The sequence below is a fragment of the Acartia tonsa genome, chromosome 15 (genome assembly GCF_053477335.1).
Source record: "Acartia tonsa isolate MP-2025a chromosome 15, ASM5347733v1, whole genome shotgun sequence".
In the NCBI taxonomy this organism is placed as follows: domain Eukaryota; kingdom Metazoa; phylum Arthropoda; class Copepoda; order Calanoida; family Acartiidae; genus Acartia; species Acartia tonsa.
In genome coordinates, this window is record NC_137274.1 from 10640140 (window position 1) to 10662372 (window position 22233).

The 22233-nt window shown below is 33.4% G+C and overlaps 1 protein-coding gene across 1 annotated transcript in view; it reads right to left on the reverse strand.

Moving 5' to 3' along the window:
- Positions 1-22233, reverse strand: part of LOC145307311 (uncharacterized) — a 43401-nt gene that overhangs the window by 6840 nt on the left and 14328 nt on the right. The window contains exons 11-16 of the mRNA XM_080149675.1: positions 6278-6332; positions 5369-5435; positions 4554-4622; positions 2486-2604; positions 2082-2175; positions 11-60 (exon numbers count right to left, since the gene is read on the reverse strand). Of these exons, the coding sequence (XP_080005801.1) occupies positions 11-60; positions 2082-2175; positions 2486-2604; positions 4554-4622; positions 5369-5435; positions 6278-6332 (454 nt within the window). The remainder of the gene's footprint in view (positions 1-10; positions 61-2081; positions 2176-2485; positions 2605-4553; positions 4623-5368; positions 5436-6277; positions 6333-22233) is intronic.

Consider the following 22233-nt stretch of genomic DNA (forward strand, 5'->3'; position numbering starts at 1 on the left):
TGTTGTTAATTCCTTGATTCCAGAGTGACACTTCATATGTGCTTTCAGATTTCCCTTGTTCTAAAAATAAAGGTCAATTATATATTCATAAGTAGAGCAGCAACATTAGATTGCAACAAAAACAAGGATGACAACATCCATGAAAGCGAAGCACTGAAAAGGCAGGACAAACGGACATTAACACTTGTATAGTGTAAGAACTAAATAAACAGAATATAAATGTATAAGAGTCGAAGCAAAATTGTAAGTAAATTTGTTGAAAAACTGCTTGATACAGGAAAAGGTTATGGACATACTTACAGTTTTAGGACTGTACTATACAGTTGCTTCGCTTATAATATTGTACTTTCTTGTCCCAGGAATCAGTATACCATAAATCAGACCAATCAAATAATTAGATCACATAAAAATTTGTTGTTAAAAAAGAAAAGAAAAATCAACTTGTTTAAAATGGACGTACGGACATACGGACGGACGGACCGACCCTAATTAAAGAAAAGCTTTGTTTTTAATAGGAAGTTGGTAAAATTTAAATTAAGAAATCTTGTAGTCCTAGGTACTTTAACAGTGTGTAATATTGACAAACAGATGTACCATAATTAAATAGTAGCTGTCTTACTGATAAAACGGACAAAAAAACGACATTGAATAAATAAGCCGTTCATTGTTAAATACAGGGGCTACTTTTCAGCCAATTATTTCCAATTGAAATTGCTGCTAAATATAATATTTTGTTGGAGTACACTTAGTGTATAGCTTGTTTTTTTTTCATGTAAATGAAGGGACGAAAAAAGGGAAGAGTTTGAGGGGAAATTTTCCTTTAGAATTGTTTGTCAGAATCACATTCTCTTTTTCCTGGTTATGCCAAACTGTTACAGACCTCATCATAAAAATTTGGAATAAATAAAAGGATTCTAACATGTAACTTAGGTTTAGAGCCTTAAATATCATAAGAAAAGTTTCAGTATACACTTTTATTCATATGATAATATACCTTATGTTAAAGGGATCACAAAGCAAATTAAAAAAAAAAATTTTAACAGGTTTGCACTAGTTATTAAAATTTTTTACCATATTTCTGTTTATTTAGGTTTTGAAAGTTGAAATGAATTTGCTTCATAATCAGAAAAGTGTCATGTAGCACTTTTTACATATGTTAATATACCTTATGTTAAAGGGATCATGAAGCAATTTTTTTTCTAATAATAATTCTGCTTATTTTAGTTTTGAAAGTTGAAATGAGTTTGGTTCATGACCTCTTTAATTATTATAAGTAATAAAATGTAGCCCTTTTAGATATTGTACCCTATGTTTAGAGCCACTTTATCACAAGTGAGAAAAGTGTCAGGGTGCACTTTTTGCATATAATGTGCCATATGTTAAAGTGATCATGAGTAAAAAAAAGGTGTTACATTGCACTTTTAGATATTATACCTTATGTTTAGAGCCACAAATATCACAAGTGAGAAAAGTGTCAGGGTGTACTTTTTGCATATAATGTACCTTATGCTAAAGTGATCATGAGTATAAAAAGTGTTACATTGCCATTTTTACAAGTGTTATACCTTATGGTTAGAGCCACAAATATCACAAGTAAGAAAAGTGTCAGGGTGTACTTTTTGCATGTAATGTATCTTAGGCTAAAGTGATCATTAGTTTTAAAAAGTGTTACGTTGCACTTTTAGATATTGTACCTTATGTTTAGAGCCACAAATATCACAAGTTAGAAAAGTGTCAGGGTGTACTTTTTGCATATAATGTACCTTATGCTTAAGTGATCATGAGTAAAAAAAGTGTTACATTGCACTTTTTACATATGTTACCTATACCTTATGGTTAGAGCCACAAATATCACAAGAAAAGTGTCAGGGTGCACCCTTTGCATATATAGTACCTTAGGCTAAAGTGAGCATGAGTTTAAAAAAGTGTTACGTTGCACTTTTATATATTGTACCTTATGTTTAGAGCCACAAATATCACAAGTGAGAAAAGTGTCAGGGTGCACTTGTTTCATATGTGCAGTAAGGCCAAACTTCTCTCTGTAAACCCTAAATATAAATATTCAGTTGAATGACAAATACCTTATGTTTAGAGCCACAAATATCACAAGTGAGAAAAGTGTCGGGATGGACTTGTTTCATATGTTGAGTAAGACCAGATTTCTCTCTGTATAACCTAAATATAAATACTCAGTTGATTGACTATTACATAAATACTTTGTACAACTACCTAACTAAAGTGATGGAAATCCTTTTCGTCTGCTAGCAAATTGCTTTCTGTTCTATTGTAGGGACTTAGCTGTACATTACAAAATCCAGAAAATTACTTTCTATGCTACATCTATTTACCTGGGACATATTACTGAGTATGGTACAATGGCAAGTATAATAGGTTACTATCTATACTTCATTTCACTTTGGACATATTACTGAGTATGATACGATGGCAAGTACAACAGGTTTCTTTCTATGTTACATCTATTTACCTGGGACAAAGAGGACAGGGAATATTTGCTGGCTTGGTGTGAACGGCTATGTGGCGATTTAGTTGCATATCATTGGCATAAGTCTTTCCACATTCTACACAGGTCACCGGTTCACAATTCTTAATATAAGTTACACTCAGGAAGGAAGTGAGGGGACATTGGGACTAGTCCCCAAAGTCTTAAAATAACATTTTCTTATTCGTTGGCTTAACAATCTTGGAGACTTTTATTGAACTTTGATCGGTTAGTTTATTTTGTTAAGTGTCCAAACATTTCAACCCCTAATTGTAATCTACAGAAGGGGTAATTTTGTGTATCATCACTTGGGATGTACTGTACATCAATTTATCGGCCATTGCCTTATCCCTTTATATCCCTGAGTTACAATGCATCCAGGGATCTTAAGGGATAAGACAATACACAATAAATTGATGTACATCCCCAATGAGTACAACAAAATTACCCCTTTCTGCAGAATGAAATTATTGAATTTATCGGCCATTGTCTTATCCCTTTATATCCCTGAGTTACAATGCATCCAGGGATCTTAAGGGATAAGACAATACACAATAAATTGATGTACATCCCCAATGAGTACAACAAAATTACCCCTTTCTGCAGAATGAAATTATTGATTGAAGAATTTTGGAACCAACCGATCAAGATTAATAAAGTGAACAAATGAGAAATTTTGCCTGTAAAACTTTGGGTACCAGTGTAATTTACACTTCAATGTCCCCTCCCTCCCTGCTCGGCACCTCTGCCTGTCTATAATTTCTATATGTTTGTATTTATCAGTCTGTCTGTAATCTTTATCTGTCTGTCTGTTTATAAAGTCTATTTGTCTGTCTGTCTGTAATATCTAAAGGGTGTTAAAAAAATAACCGATCGCTTACAATTTGAACCACCATAAGTACTTGGAGATAGACCCTATAATGTTTAGAGTTTATGATGGGGCATGTAAAGACCTTTCTTTAGACACCTTAACAAGGTTTCTAACTCAATCTATGCCAATTTGACATAAAAAAGACATTCCGATACAACTTTGAGGCATGACGGCTCTGTCTATTCCTAGTTCTTGATGATTGCCAGGTCTTTCTTTTTGATGCCAAATTGGCTAAGATTGTGTTAGAAACCTTGTGAAGGTGTCTAAAGAAAGGTCTTTACATGCCCTATCAAAAATGGTTCAAATTGTGAGCGATTGATTTTTAAAAAGACAAATTTGTAATAAAATATGCACTTTCGGCGTAGGGCAAATTTCTCTGCAAGGGCTAGGTCTTAAGCTCTAGGGCTCTGGAAGGGTGAGTAGATTCAAAATTCAATATTGTTTCCTCATTGTCATTGCTTGGGCATGAATCGTATTATTTTTTATTAGTTTTGGACCAAACCTGTAAGTTAGGTTTATATTGAAAAAAGTGAAGCGATTGATTTTATTTTAACACCCTTTATATGTTTGTCTATTTGTAATATCTCTCTAACTGTCTTTCTGTCCGTAACGTCTATCTGTCTTCCTGTAATATCACAAGTCTGTCAGTAATAACTTTCTGTCTGTCTATAAAGTCTATTTGTCTGTCTGTAATATCTATCTATCTGTAATATCTCTCTGTCTGTCTGTTATATCTCTCTGTCTGTCTATAAAGTCTATTTGTCTGTCTGTAATGTCCATTTGTCTGTAATATTTATCTGTCTGTCTGTAATCTCTTTCTGTCCGTCTATAATATCAATTTGCCTGTCTGTAAAGTCCATCTGTAATTTCTATCTGTCTGTCCGTCTATAATGTCTGTCTGTTTATAAAGTCTATATGTCTGTCTGTCTGAACCTACCTTATGTTGATACTTGACATGTCTTTTACGGTAATCCTTTCTGTCAAATTCTTTCTGTAATATCTTTCTGCCTGTCTGTTATGTCTATCTGTCTGTCTGTAATTTCTCTATCTGTATGTTTGTCTGTCTGTATTGTCTAACTTCATGTCTGTAATATCATTTTCTATGTATGTCTATAATGACAATATGCTTGTCTGTCTGTCTGTCTGTCTATAAAGTCTATCTGCCTGTCAGTCTGTACCTACCTTATGTTGATACTTGACGTGTCTTGTAAGATAATCCTTTCGGTCAAATTCTTTCCCACATTCTTCACACTAAAATTAAAGAAAACTTTGGGTACTTTGGATACTTTGGGTACTTTTGCTACTTTGAGTACTAGACTAGTTATTTCTCGCATCGTATTATAAACAGCTTTCCTCGGATATAAAAACGTACAGTTATAAAATTAAAACCAGTTTTTTTAGCCCCGAGATGCCGAAGAGAGAGAGAGAGAGGAAAGAGAGAGAGAAAAAGAGAGAGAGGGAGATTAAGAGAGAGATAAAGATTGAGGGAGATAGACTAAGAGGGAGAGCGAGATAGAGAGAGACATATTATAATTAAATTTTAAAAATAATTGTTATTGAAATATCCTTATAAAAAATCCTCTAGGTAATATTTTTTTGTAAAAATCTATGAAACTTTTTATTTCATTGTAACTGAAGACTATTATTACGAAACATGAACCAGATTTTAAAAGATATTATATATAATGATGATAATCTTTGCCTTCAAAAAGGGGGAGTTGAAAGAAAAAACTCAAGACGCTAATTTTAGCCTACCAATTATGAATCCGAATCCGCTATTAAAAAACAGATTCCGGATTCGGATTCCAAAATTGGCTAAAAATTGGGCGGATTCTGGATTCCGTATTCGGATACGGATTGCCAACCCTTATAGTAGCAACCATTTTTAACGTCTTTTGTTATGATGCGATGTTGAGTCGAGATTCGAGCTCATTACCTTCCCGACCACGAGCAGTTGTTAAGCGACGGTCCTAGGTATAGACTTATAGAAAACTTACTGGAAAAGTATGATCCACATGAACAACTTTTTTATGATGGTTTAAGTCTCTTTCTGTCCGGTACATTCTAAATAAATAAAACTTAATAGATAATAGGACCTAATATGCAACCTTGAGGCACTCCAAAAATCATGTCTTGCAAAGGGGGGAGGCGGATGTGCCACTTTTTGAAACCAAAAGTAAAACGCGCATGATCTTGGCCCATAAAAGAGTTGAGTTACGGCTCTAAAATTTGGCACAGCAGTTGCTTAAGTGATTAACAATATGGAACTGTGAAGAACCGGCGGCCACTCCCACCGAAAACCGCCGTTTCCCACAAATTTTTTTTTTTTTGCATTTTTTTGGCCAAATTAGACAGTTCTCAGATGATTGAAAATTGTCTATTATGGCCAGAAAAGGCAAAAAAAATATTTTGGCGGTAGCAGCGGTTCCGCCGCCGTTTCTTCACAGTTCCATATTGTTCTCCACATAAGCAACTGCTGTGCCGAATTTAAGAGCTGTTACTCTTTTATGGGCTGAGATCACAAACGTTTTACTTTTGATTTCAAAAAGTGGCACATCCGCCTCCCCCCTCTCAATAGTTTGGTCACTATTAGTTTGTAAATAAAGTGTCTCATCCTCCTCCAATCTTACTACAAAGCCCTCTCCCCTCCCAACTCCCTTATCTAACTTACATTTTCAATTCAACAAAAGTACCCAAAGTTTTTAAGCTAACAAATAAGATAATGGAATTATAAAACTTTGGATACCAGTGTAATTTACAGTCCATTGTCCCCTCCCTCCCTGAAGTCTATTAATTACGAGATATACCTACCCCCCAACTCATGATAACCAAATAAGATACCAATTAAGATATTGTGGTAATAAAACTTTGGGTACCAGCCCCCCCCCCACTTAACTCCAACTTACTTGTCGCATTGATCGCAGGGAACTGTCAAGGTAAGGGTATGCTGTTCCATATGAACCTGTGAGAGTGTGAGAGGACACTTTATATTTCCCGCCAAAATTTATAAAAGAATGAGGTTCCCGCCAAAAAAAATCATTACAATTTTCCCGCCAAAAGGAATAGTTGCATGAAGTGCATTTCAGAAAAATGATTTCAAGCAAAAGTTACAAGTATACCTTAAAACATATCTAATTTTGTACTGCTATAAATAACAAACGATTAGACATCACTAAGTTAGTCGTCATGCTGTTTTTGTGAAAATAACCAACCCCTAGTAATCTCAAAACGTGTAAGTAAGCAATTAACATTTTTTTTGGCTTACTTAAATGTGCCATTGTGCCATTTTTGTGGTAAATTACTGATAAACAATAAAGAATACTAATTGCTTACTTATATCAGCATTCTACAACAATTTGGTCTTACTTGTGAGATAAAAGAGGGTGGAGTAAATAAATACTCAGTCATTTACAGTTAAAGTGGCTTATATAAGTTGAAGTGAAGAAAAAGAAGGAGGAGTAATAATTAATCCCTTCCTTCCTGTAAGCAGTTTATGAAAAAAAGAGAAGATTTGGCTGATATAAGCCAAATAAGCAATAAATGTAATTGATTGCTTATAAGTAATTTATCCAAAAATTGCATGATTTGGTATATAAGCCAAATAAGCATTTATTGTGATTGATTGCTTGTAAGTAATTTATCAACAAATTGGATGATTTGGTATATAAGCCAAATAAGCATTTATTGTGATTGATTGCTTACAAGTAATCTATCAAAAAATTGTATGATTTGGTATATAAGCCAAATTAGCAATAAATGTGATTGATTGCTTATAAGTAATCTATCAAAAAATTGCATGATTTGGTATATAAGCCAAATAAGCATTTATTGTGATTGATTGCTTATAAGTAATCTATCAAAAAATTGCATGATTTGGTATATAAGCCAAATAAGCAATAATTTTCATTGATTACTTATAAGTAATTTATCAAAAAATTGCATGATTTAGTAAATAAGCAATAAATGTGATTGATTGCTTGTAAGTAATTTATCAAAAATTTGCTTGATTTGGTATATAAGCCAACTAAGCAATAATTTTCATTGATTGCTTATGAGAAATTTAATGAAAATTGCATGATTTGTTATATAAGCAAAATAAGCCTTTATTGTGATTGACTGCTTGTAAGTAATTTATGAAAAAAAAGCATGATTTGGTATATAAGCCAAATAAGCAATAATTTTCATTGATTACTTATAAGTAATTTATCAAAAAATTGCATGATTTGGTAAATAAGCCAAATGAGCAATAAATGTGATTGATTGCTTGTAAGTAATTTATGAAAAAATAGCATGATTTGGTATATAAGCCAAATAAGCAATAATTTTCATTGATTACTTATAAGTAATTTATCAAAAATTGCATGATTTGGTAAATAAGCCAAATAAGCAATAAATGTGATTGATTGCTTCTAAGTAATTTATAAAAAAAATAGCATGATTTGGTAAACAAGCCAAATAAGCAATAAATGTGATTGATTGCTTACAAGCAATTTGTGAAAAAATTGCATGATTTGATATATAAGCCAAATAAGCAATCAATGTGATTGATTGCTTATAAGAAATTTATCAAAAAAATACTCAAAAGTTGTTATGCCCACAAATAAGAAAATGCTATTTGGTGACTTTGGGGACTAGTTTAATAAACAGCCCATTGGCCCATAGATAGGCACTTGGCCCCCTAGCCTATAACCTAACCTAACCTATGTATGAATGTTTAATGTACATAAACTTCTAATTATATATTTTTTTATTCCATATATTTCTTAGGTTAGGTTAGGTTATAGGCTAATATAGGTGGCAAAGCGCCCATGGCTAGGCAGGCCAGGGGGCCAAGCTCTGTGGCCATGACCTTTATTAAAAGTGGAGGCTACTTTCCTTAGGAGACTATTTTCCTTAGGAAGCTACTTTTCTAAAGTAATTGTCCCAAGAGCTTTGTCCTAGAGGCTACTTTGTCCAGAGGTTACTTTGTCCAAGGCTACTTTGTCCAAGATCCCAGCAATCACCACTTTTTTTTATAACTCTTAATGGTTGATTATTAACTATATTTTAAATTAACAGAAGATATTACTTAGAAACCTATTGTTTGGCTTATATACCAAATCATGCATTTTTTTGATAAATTACTTATAAGCAATTAATCACATTTAGTGCTTATTTGGCTTATATACCAAATCATGCATTTTTTTGATAAATTACTTAGAAGCAATCAATCACATTTAGTACTTATTTAGCTTATATACCAAATCATGCCATTTTTTCATAAATTACTTACAAGCAATCAATCACATTTATTGCTTATTTGGCTTATATACCAAATCATGCTACTTTTTGATAAACTACTTACAAGTAATCAATCACATTTAATGCTTATTTGGCATATTTACCAAATCATGCAATTTTTTGATAAATTACTTATAAGCAATCAATTACATTTATTGCTTATTTGGCTTATATACCAAATCATGCAATTTTTTTCATAAATTACTTATAAGAAATTGATTGATTGATTGATTAGCCATAGTTTCCTAGTGTTTGGACCTAAGTAGTCATGGAGTTGGCTGAGAAACTTTTGTATAGCCACTAGGGCTATCAAGCTCCACGTTCAAGCACATTATGACTTGACCTGCTATATCATGAGAGCTACACATTATTACCTCACCCTTGCCGAGTATGGCAGGTGTCCCAAATTAAGTCAACCAGATGAAGTTGCCTGAATGTATTCAACTGAGTAATTAGAGTTGCCACATGGGGACTAGAACTTGAATTCTCATCACCATAACGCAATGCATTACCACTGAGCTATGACACCCCTTACTTATAAGCAATCAATCACATTTGTTGCTTCTTTGGCTTATATACCAAATCATAAAATTATATCATAAATTACTTATAAGCAATAAATCACATATATGCTTATAAACCAAATTATGCAATTTTTGGATAAATTACTTATAAGCAATCAATCACATTTATTGCTTATTTGGCTTATATACCAAATCATGCAATATTTTCATAAATTACTTACAAGCAATCAATTAAATTTATTGCTTATTTGGCTTATTTACCAAATCATGCAATTATTTGATAAATTACTTATAAGTAATCAATGAAAATTATTGCTTATTTGGCTTATATACCAAATCATGCTATTTTTTCATAAATTACTTACAAGCAATCAATTACATTTATTGCTTATTTGGCTTATTTACCAAATCTTGCAATTATTTGATAAATTACTTATAAGTAATCAATGAAAATTATTGCTTATTTGGCCTATATACCAAATCATGCTATTTTTTCATAAATTACTTACAAGCAATTAATAACATTTATTGCTTATTTACTAAATCATGCAATTTTTTGATAAATTACTTATAAGTAATCAATGAAAATTATTGCTTATTTGGCTTATGTACCAAATCATGCTATTTTTTTAAAATTACTTACAAGCAGTCAATCACAATAAAGGCTTATTTTGCTTATATACCAAATCATGCAATTTTTGTTAAATTTCTCATAAGCAATCAATGAAAATGATTGCTTTGTTGGCTTATATACCAAATCAAGCAAATTTTTGATAAATTACTTACAAGTAATCTATCACAATAGTTTTGCAATCAAAGGGTTGGTTATCTGATGCGATTGAGTGGGTTACATTGAAATTCAAAATGCAGAGTATGTTCAAAGGTGACCTGGATAGAACTTGTGCTCAAAACATCACCAAGCTCGCCTACAATCATCATCACTACTCTTTTGTAAACAAAAAGATATGCCCCCTAGAGGCCTCTAGGTGCACTTGAAGGGTGATAAAAATAGTAAATTGGCCTTCCCCCAAAATTTTGTTTTAAAAGAAAAAAGTTTTAAAAATCAGGGAGGGGGAGAATAATTTTTCTAGGAACAATTAATTTTTGGAGAAGTGTAGTACCCTTTTCAAATAGAAATAAACCTTCTTAGGACTTATGAGAAGATCATTTTAAAAAACCATACAGAGAAACAATGTCTGTTCAGAAATTAGCAAATTTCTTTACATGACAGACATGGAGACATACAGGGAAACAGTTAGACATCCTGTTGCTTTTATATGAAGAATAGGATAATAGATTTAAAAATAATTATTTTCATTTAAAGGGCAAATATAGGTTTGATATGATATGAGCTTATATCAAAGGTGCCATTACATACTTTTAGAATATCTATGCCAAATTTAAAACTTCAAAAAAATCCTTAAGTAGATTTTGCAATTTTCTGTTTCAATTGAACATATAATAAATCAGATTGCCGACAAAATCGTTTATTTTAGCCCTTTACAAGACTTTTTTTGACTATTTTGCTTAAGTTTGATTGACTATTACAGTAACACGCACCTTAAAAGATAATTTAAATGTTTATTAATTTAGATTATATACTAGTTTATTTAATTTTTAAAAAGCGTAAAAATAATTTGCGTAGAAGGGCGTCAGGAGTATTGACAGGGTAAATAATACGTCTTAAAGTTTATTTTCAGTACAGAGATCTTTGATTAATTCATTTTTTAACTTTTAAATAATTCACTTTATGAAGGTAGAAGGAGGGTATATTTACCCCTGATTAATTGGTTTCCACGTTATTACGACTATCATTTAACGAAAGCTTTTTAATTCAACCTTGCCACGAAGCCTTGTGTGATGCTAGGGTGTTTGATTTCTTAGGGAACCACACTAATTACATAATATTTTCTTCAGATTGACGGGTTTTAAGCTATAAACAGACTTAAACAATTGAATATGTCAATATTTTTAAGTTATTTATAATCTATGGAATGGCACGTTTTTTTGAGGCCATATCATGTTCAATCTATATTTGCCCTTTAAATAAGAGAAAACTGCGACCATGGCTCAACAGGTAGTGCATCCACTTGTTGTCGAGAAGTGATCGAATCTCGGTACAACACCACTTCATATCTAGACATTAAAAATGGCTCTCACAGAGAAAAAATAAGAAAAAAGACTAAAAATTTCTATGAAATAAAGCAGCTATCTATCTATTATAACCAAGAATATCATGTTTTCCCTAATTTGTTTCTTACGGACGGACAGACAGGCATATGGATAGACAGACAGACAGACAGACAGACAGACAGACAGACAGACAGACAGACAGACAGACAGACAGACAGACAGACAGACAGACAGACAGACAGACAGACAGACAGACAGACAGACAGACGGACAGACGGACAGACAGACGGACAGACAGACGGAAAGACAGACGGAAAGACAGACGGAAAGACAGACGGACAGACAGACGGACAGACAGACGGACAGACAAACAGACAGACAGACGGACAGACAGAAGGACAGACAGACGGACAGACTGACGGACAGACAGGAGGACAGACAGAAGGACAGACAGACGGACGTACAGACAGACGGACAGACAGACAGACAGACAGAGACAGACAGACAGACAGACGGACAGACGGACAGACAGACGGACAGACAGACGGACAGACAGACGGACAGACAGACGGACAGACAGATGGACAGACAGACGGACGGACAGACAAACGGACAGACAAAAGGACAGACAAAAGGACAGACAAAAGGACAGACAAAAGGACAGACAGAAGGACAGACAAAAGGACAGACAGAAGGACAGACAGAAGGACAGACAAAAGGACAGACAGACGGACGGACAGAAAGACGGACAGACAGACGGACAGACAGACGGACAGACAGAAAGACAGACAGACGGACAGACAGACAGACAGTCAGACGGACAAACAGACGGACAGACATACAGACAAAAAGACGGACAGACAGATGGACAGAAATAGGGACAGACAGACAGACGGACAGACAGATAGACAGACAGACAGACGGACAGACGGACAGACGGACAGACGGACAGACGGACAGACGGACAGACGGACAGACGGACAGACAGACAGACAGACGGACAGACGGACAGACAGACGGACAGACAGATAGACAAACAGACAGACAGACAGACAGACAGACAGACAGACAAACAGACGGACAGACAGACGGACAAAAAGCCGGACAGACAGACGGACAAAAAGACGGACAGACAGACGGACAAAAAGAAGGACAGATAGACGGCTAGACAGACAGACGGACAGACAGACAAACGGACGAACAAACAAGGCAGGTGGACAATTGGATGGACATAAATACGGACATTTTGAATTATTGAGATGTTTCGCTACTAAAAAGTATAAAAAAAATCGCTTCAAATTTAAATTCATCTGGACAAGAAACAGTCATAGATACAGAAAAAAATTACTACACATTAAATTTATTTACTTTAGTCATCTTGATAAAGCAACATTTTCCCGCTCTTGTTGCTTATCAAAACTGTAAAAATAGATTTAAACTTAAATTATAAATAGCTTCATAAATTAGATTCAAATGCCTGTAGATTTAATTAACTCTGGGATAATGGTTAAAGACGATGGAATATTAATTATCCTTGCCAAACCAATTCATTTTTATCTATAAAGGTATAATAATCAATCTGCCATTGTCCCATCACTTCCAGATAAATTTTAACGTTGGCCTATATTGTATGTTATAACACATACATAGGACTTAAAACTGAATTTGTTGTCGTGTAATGAAAAGCATTCACTTAAAAGGCCTGTCCACAAGAAAAAAAATTTAGATACCACCAAAAAATATGCCTAAAATTGATTCAAATCTAAAGAGATAAGACAATGGTCGATAAATTAATGCACATCCCTAATGATGACACGCTAAATAACCCCATCTGTAGATTAAAATAAGTGGTTCAAATGTTTATACACTCAATTTAATCAACCAATCAAAATTCAGTAAAAATCCCCAAAACCAACGAATAAGAAAACGTTATTGTAAAATTTTGGGGACTATTGTAATAAACAGTCAATTGTCTCCTCCCTCTCTGGAAACAACTAAGAAAGAATAGAAGTCGAAGCTACTCTACAATTCACTTTTCTGCCTGTCCATCATTCAGTCCGTAATTTATTTGATTTTCCAATAGGCTTCACAATTGATTAATATCCGCTGAATAAGAACCGGTGCTTAACCAATACCATACTGAAAAAAAAAACATGTATTGTATCGTAATATAGACATTTTCTAGCAATAGTAAAATTAGAATCATAATATTAACACCAGTTTTGTTGGACCGGGCCTTCGGCACTCTAGGAATTAAAAACAAAACAAAGTTCAGAATTTCTGATAATAATATAGAAATGCTTCGCTTTCCAAATCTAAATTTTGTTACAGGAATCATTACCTGAGGTTTGAATCTATAGGAAAATTATGACATAATATAAATGAACAGACGTTACAGAGAAGCCTCGCAAGGGATTGGACAATGAGAAATAAAATTCTCTCTGATATTTATACTCTCCTTTTCTTATCTTTCTCGTGATATCAAAGATATAATTTAATTCATTTTTCATCCCTTATCCCTGTAGACAACACTTACTAATACCCAGGGAGGGAGACAACATTGGACTGTAAATTACAATTTTACCCAAGAAGTTAGAAGGACAATAAATTACACAGGTTTATTACCACTCTCGCTCTTTGGTCCGCTTAAAAACTTTTGGGTATAGTCCCCATCGTGGCAACGCCCCTCAAGGGGCGATGCGTCGTATTTATAAAATGGCTTTTGATAGATTATCTTAGGTTAGGTTAGGTGATTGTCCCACCGAGTTAGGCAATTGGCCCCGCAGGGTTAGAGCCCCCCGTAGGGGATAGAAATAGGAGAAAAGCTGCTGTGAAAAAAACGAAGAATCGCCCCTTAAGGTGCATTGCCACGAAAGGGACTATACCCAAACTTTTGATACTTTTATTGAGTTTTGATTGATTTTATATCTTGTAGTGCCCAAAGCTTTTAATTTTTAATGTACAACAGGGGTTATTTGATTCAACATCATTGTAGAATTATATGTTCATTGTCTTATCCTCTAAGATTCCTGAATTAAAGTATGTACAAATTTTCTTAACTACTTTACCTTATTCGTTGGCAAAAAAGCTTTTGAAACGTTAATTGAAATTTTAACCTCCAGGGATCTAAAGGGATGAGGCAAAAGTTGATAAATTGACGTACATTCCAAATAATGATACACAAAAATACCCCTTCTGTAGTTTGTCATTAGTGGTTGAAACGTTTGGACACTGACATTATACTTAATGAATAACCAATCAAAATCCAAAAAAAAGTCCCCAAAGTATACCAACGATTAAGAATATATTGATATAAAACTTTGAGGACAAGTGTAATGAAAAGCCTAAGATGTCCGGTCTTCCTGAAAACCATGTAATTTGGGTACTTACTTACATTGACTTTTGACTGCTTTGTTACAGAATAACAGTGTCCAAGCTTTTTTACCCATAGTAAATAAACCAAAAATAAAAAGAATGGCCCTCATTTTTAAAAGCGAAGCTTTTCTATAATTAGGGTCAGTCCGTCCGTACGTCCGTAACAGATAGCTTTTAGAAAGCGTAGCAACCCTATAATCATTACCAGAATGTCCGTTCGTCCATTTTAAACATGTTGATTTTTTTTACTTTTTTAACAACAAATTTTCATGTGATCTAATCATCCGATTTATCTTTTTGGTATATTAATTCATTGGACAACAAAGTATACTGTTATAAGCGAAGCAACTCTATAATCAAGTCCTAAAGATGTAAGTATGTCCATAAACATTATTCAGTATCAAGCAGTTTTTCAACAAATTTACTTACAATTTTGGTTCTACTTTTATACATTTATATTCTGATTATTCAGTTCTGACACTATACAAATGTTAATGTCTGTTTGTCTTACCGTTTCAGTGCTTTGCTTTTATGGATGTTGTCATCCTTGTTAATATTTGATTATATTGGGGTGAGGCCAGGTAGTTTTACAATTGTTATTACAAAATAAAAGGGTGGCAGTGCTCAACAAGTACTTTCTGTGATAGCTCTAAAATATAACTAAACAGACAAAATTTGGTTGCTTTAAATTTTAAGTAAAATTTATTTGTCAATTGTCTTTTCCCTTACAATACCAAACATAAAATTGAAATCTGTGAATGTGTTTGTATTTCCGTGTGTGTGTGTATGTGTGTGTATGTGTAAGCGTATACCTATGTGTGTCGTGCCGGGTCATAGATTGTGTCAAGACACTAGCTAGCGTGTCGGGTCAGCCGCGCGTCAGTGAGCCAAAGTTACTCCTAGAGTAAAGATGTGTTTGTTATATAAATCTGTGCAATTTAGTTTCTACAGTTACGAGTTATTGGATAATAAAAGAAATATTCTCAAGTGAATTCTATTTCTATTTTAACTATACATTTTTCTAACAGATCAATATTCTATCTATTAAATAATACTTTAAAGAATATTTGAATTGTAGAAAATCGTAAAGTTAAATCAATACAACGCATCATTTACTCAAGCCAAGCTCTATTGAAAGGAAACTATGGTTATTCTATTAAATATAAGGTAAGTCTCTGTTTTCTTAGGTTTAAATGATCATATATTACTGAAATAAAGTAAATGCTATAAATCCGTCAAAATACCCAAATTTTGTTTTATTCTGGCCATTACTTAATTTGAACCTTTTCGACCCCTTGAAGTAGTCCTGGGAGTCATTTACGGACTTGACCAAGAAATACTTTTTTCTAGAACTCATAGAGCCCAACAAAAGTGGTTATCAGAAGCATCCACGTAGGACGCACCATTACGGCAATAGCGCCAGATACAAGGAATCTAAAAGATTAATATTTTTATTGTTTTTTGGATCACATTTGAGCGTTACTTTATTTCAGTAATATCTATAATACAAAGTAGAACGATGTCTGTCTGTCCGTCTGTCCGTCTGACCGTCTGTCCGTCTGTCTGTCTGTCCCTTAAGATCTCGGTAACCACTGAACCGATCGGATTCTACTCTTCAGGGTATCTACCTATTGGTCCTGTGGTTGTTTTAAGCTATTTTCTCGGGGGGTGAGACACCCCCAACCCCCCCAAAAACCAAAAAATTCCCCCCCCCCATTTTTTTTTTTTTTTTTTTTTTTTTTTGAAGGAGATTTCCATGGTCCTTTACGATTTTCGCAATATTTTTTTTTATCTCCTCTTGGGGCAAAGCCCCTAGAGGCTAGGGGCGAAGCCGCTAGTATGATATACAGTACATATAGTCCATAATTGCGTGTGTTATATATGTGTTTTAAAAACTATTTTGACGCAAAGCTTTCTACATTTTCATAAGCTAACCATTTTGTTATTTACACTTATTTTGTTATTTACACTTACTAGGTATATATATGAAACAAATATAAGAAATGTTTGGATAACGAACTTGCATAATAGTATAAATAGGTTAATGTTTGGTACTTAAAACGTTTGATGTACATGTACGAGCAAAAAAGAAGGGAGGTGTCATTGGACCATAAATTACACTGGTACCCAAAGTTTTATGTTGGTTATTTCTCGCACCGTATTATAAACGGCTTTCCGCAGATATAGAATGTACAATTATAAGATTTAAACTATTTTTTTAGCCCCGAGCCTGCTAAAAAACTGGTTTTAATCTTATGATTGTACATTCTATATCCGTAGAAAGCTGGATATAATTCTGTGCTAGACATAGTTTTTTCGTATGGATGAGTATATGTGGTGGTACTTTTCCCAAAAATAGTTATTAACCTTCCCGGGACCTATGAGAAGCTACCCTGTAAAAAAGAACCCAATTGGTTCAGCGGTTAGCGAGATCCTTCATTACAAATAGACAGACAGGCAGACATTGTTCTACTTTGTATTATACTAGCGGCTACGCCCCTAGAGGCCTCTAGGGCCACTTGAGGAGGGGGGAGTCGAATTTGATAACCCAATTTCTTATTTTAGATTTTAAAAGTAAAAAAAATATTACATTTGACGTTTATGTTTGCGTTGAACTCTCTTTCTAAAATTGAGAACGTAAAAAAAATTTCGTTTTTTTGTGAATTCTCTTGGGAGGATGGTGGTACCCTCCCCCAAAATAGTTAAAAACCTTCCTGGGACATATAAGAATCTACCCTGTTAAGGAGAACCCGATCGGTTCAGCGGTTAGCGAGATCCTTCGGTACAGACACACAGACACACAAACACACAAGCACACAAACACACAGACAAACAGACATCCTGTTACTTTAGTATAAGGATATTACTAGCGGCTCTGCCCCTAGAGGCCTCTAGGGGCATTTGAGGAGGGGGGAGTTGTATCTCAAAACATATTTTTTAATTTAGATTCTTTTTAAGAAGTAAAAATTTTTTATTAGAGTGGGGGGGGGGGGGGGGCCCGCCACCCGACCCCATTTTTTAATTTAGTTTTTTTTTAAATAATTTTTTTTTTGGGGCGGGTAATTTTTTTTCTAGGGGCAATTTATTTTAGGAGGGTTGTGTTATAAACTTTCCCGAGACCTATGAGAAGCTACCCTGTAAAGGAGAACCCGATCGGTTCAGCGGTTAGTGAGATCCTTCGGTACAGACACACAGACAAACACACATCCTGTTACTTTAATAATTATTTATCGCATCATAATATTCAGCTTACTACAGATATTAAATTTAAAAAATTTTAAGATTAAAACCAGTTTTGTAAGCTCTGATTGGTCGAAGGCCCTGGCTAACAAAACTTATTTTAATTTTAGGATAATTTTATTTTATTACTCGTGGAGAACAGTTTGTAATACTTTGCTATACATTATTTTTCAGTATGGATTAGAACCGGTTCTAATCCAGGGGATTATAATCGAAACGCGGGAATAACAATTTTTATATCCGCAGAAAACTGTTTATTATACGATGCGATAAATAACTATTCCATTATAAAGTAGGGATCTAAAGGGATAAGACAATGGCCAATAAATTAATAGACATTCCCAATTTTCATACACAAAAATACCCCTTCTATAGAATACGATCAGTGGGTGAAACGTTTGGACACTCAACCTAATTAACCAACCAATCAAAATACCCCTGTCTTTTACCATTAGTGGTTGAAACGTTTGGACACTATACTAAGAAATTAATTAATCAAAATTTAAAATCAAGTCCCCAAAGTTGTTGAGCCAACGAATAAAAAAACGTTATTATAAAACCTTGGGGACTAGTGTAATAAACAGGTCATTGTCCCTACTCTCTCTGTCCAGTATGGCTGTGAATTTAATTAATTTCCGCGTTATAAAAAATAAAAACCATTTCTGAGAAACTCTTAAAATTATGTATAATGTCGTTTTATAGATAACTTTCCACCAATAATAATTTTTTTTACCAGAACCAACAATTCTTAAATTAATCTTGTAATAAAAGTTTTTTTTATCCCTGGAAAGTGCCTTTGAAACGATGTGATAGATAATACTTCACCAGGGAGGTAGGGGTCATTGGGCTGTTAATTACACAGATAACCAAAGTTTTATAACCACATTACCTTATTTGTTGCTTAGAAACAATAACGTTGTGTATGTTATTAATGTATATTGTCTTAACTCTTAATGTAAAAAGCCTCGCCAAATTAACGTTCAGACTTTCTGATAACGATTACAGGGTGCTACTGTCCTTCTCATGTTATTATAGACATAATTTATTTAATTTTTCGTCCATTGTTCCCTCCCTGTAGACAACTTTTACTCTACCCAGGGAGGTAGGGAACACTGAACTGCAAATTACCTTCTTAGCTGGCCAAAAACCTCTAGGTACTTTAATTTAAGTTTATCGCCACCAGGGATCTAAAGGGATAAGACAATAGCCGATAGATTCATTTACATTCCTAAAAATACCCCATCTGTAAGTCCCCAAAGTTGTTAAGCAATCAAAAATTAAAACGTTATTATAAAACTTCGGGAATTAGAGAATGAGGGGACTGTTTATTACACTAGTCCCCAAAGTTTTAAGATAACGTTTTCTTATTCGCTGGCTTAATAACTTTGGGGACTTTTATTAGATTTTGAATGGTTAGGTTATTAAGTATAGCTGTGTTTAAACCAACCAATCAAAATTCAGTAAAAGTCCCCAAAGTTGTTAAACCAACAAATAAGAAAACGTTATTATAAAACTTTGGGAACTAGCAAAGAGAGAGGTACAATGTTTATTACACTAGTCTCCAACGAATAAGAAAACGATATTATAAGACTTTGGTAATGTGGACAATGGGCTGTTTATTACACTAGTCCCCAAACTTATACTATAACGTTTTCTTATTCACTGGCTTAATAACTTTGGGGACTTTTATTGAATCTTAAATGGTTAGGTTATTAAGTGTAGTAGTGGTTAAACCAAAAAATCAAAATTCAGTAAAAGTCCCCAAAGTTGTTAAACCAACAAATAAGAAAAAGTTATTATAAAACTTTGGGAACTAGCAAAGAGAGAGGTACAATGTTTATTACACTAGTCTCCAATGAATAAAAAAATGTTATTATAAGACTTCGGAAATAAGGGTGGACAATGGGCTGTTTATTACACTAGTCCCCAAAGTTTTACATTTTCTTATTGATAGCTTAATAACTTTGGGGACTTTTATTGGATTTTTAATTGTTAGGTTATTACGTATAGTAGTGGTTAAACCAACCAATCAAAATTCAGCCAACAAATAAGAAAACGTTATTATAAGACTTTGGGAACTAGCAAAGAGAGAGGAACAATGGGCTGTTTATTACACTAGTCCCCAAAGTTTTACTATAACGTTTTCTTATTCGCTGGCTTAACAACTTTGGGGACTTTTATTAAATTTTGAATGGTTCAGTAAAAGTCCCCAAAGTTGTTAAACCAACAAATAAGAAAACGTTATTATAAAACTTTGGGAACTAGCAAAGAGATAGGTACAATGTTTATTTTACTAGTCCCCAAAGTTTTACGATAATGTTTTCTTATTCGCTGGCTTAACAACTTTGGGGACTTTTATTAGATTTAAAAGTCCCCAAAGTTGTTAAGTTAACGAATAAGAAAACAATATTTTAAGACTTTGGTAATGTAAAATCCATGAAAGCAATGCTAAAAAAATACTGGTGTTTTTCTCAGAGTATATTGTTGATCTCTGAAACAATAATTTATGTAATAGTTATTTATCAAAACATATTAATAGTCAGATTTCCGCGTATAGAGAAATGTTATTGGAACTAAATATATAACATTAAATAATCGTTTTTTTTTTCTCGTGGTCAACTGTTTATGAATTCAGGGATCTAAAGGGATAAGACAATGAATGATAAATTAATATATATCTTCAAGGATGTTAAACTACCCCTCATAAATTGTAATTTTATTGAATGAAACGTTTGCACATTGCAAGTAAATTAATTAATCAATCCAAATTTAATAAAATTATAAATTTTAACACTATCCAATCACGATCATAAGAGAACAGGCGATGGATAATAATAATTTTTTTATACATCCAAAAACAATTATTCAAATAATTGGTTCAAATTACCCAAAGTTTTTGAGCCATCAAACACAACATTGTGGAGCAGTGTAATTTACAGCCAAAGGTCCCCTCCCCTGATAATTTCTTTCTGTGTTACAATTTATTAAAGCTTTGTATAAACAAAGGAGGGAAGGCACATTGGACTGGAAATTATACTTGTCCCAAAAACTAATCTGTTGTTTGTTGGCTTGTATGGTTTTTTGGGGTTGGAAAACTAATTAGTTTGATGGTAAACATAATTACCCATTCTGTAGATTACAATTAGGTTTGGAAACGTTTGAACACTAAAGATAATAATGATAGATTATTGAATTTTGATTAGTTAAGTTTTCAAACTTGTTTGTAAAAAGGGAATTTTCATCAAAATATCGTCCATTGTCTTAGTCTTTAAGATTCCTAGTTAAAACGAAAATTTAGTTTAAAGTAAAAACAAGAAATATAAATTCATAACTGCAATGCTCTAAAACAAAATATTGGCGCTTTCACTCGAAGTACCTTGATGAGCACTGAAACCTTCAATTTTGGGTCAGGTTAGGATAGGTTGTATAAGGAGAAGGGGGGTGGCATTTTTCTTGAAACGTTTTTAATTTGAGGCACATCTTTGAGCAAATAAAATGAAGTTTTCAACGCATTATTCTTAAATTATTTTTACTCTTACAATTATACATTTTAAAATCCAAGGAATGCTGTTTAATGTTTATAATATGATGCTATAAATAACTATTTTAGTGTGGCTACGAATCTAAGTTTTCCCTCTTGATTTGATAGGTTTTGAGTCAAAATGAAAAAAAAAAATTATATTGTAGAAAAACAGAAATTTACTTGCGCGATAACTGTTTACAATATGCACAATTACAATTATAAAACGGGACCACTTTTGTAGATTAAAATAATTGGTGTAAAAGTTTGAACACTGCCTTTTTGTAGACACACCATACCCAGGGATGTAGGGATCATTGAGCAGTAAATTACATTTTTACCCAAGGAGGGAGGGTACATTGGACTATATTTTCAAAGGTACCCAAAGTTTATTAGCATAAAGTTTAGCATAAAAACTTTGGGTACTTTTATTTAATTTTGATTGGTTGGTTCCAGACAAGTATTGCCCAATCCATGATTTTAATCTACAATAGGGGTTATTTTATTTTCAGTATGGCTTTGAAACCTATTTATATCCGCAGGATTAGAACCGGTTCAAAGCCATACCAGACAATTTTATATGAATATTAAAATGAAAAAAAACATAACATCAATACCAGATTTGTAAGCCAAGGACTTCGGCCCCTCAGGGTTAACAAAACCGTAATTAATCTTTAAAATTTACTATCCGCAAAATGCTGTCTATGATACGATGCAATAAATAACTATTATCATCATTGGGGATGTATTTCAATTAAACATTCATTGTCTTATCCCAATTAAAATTGTA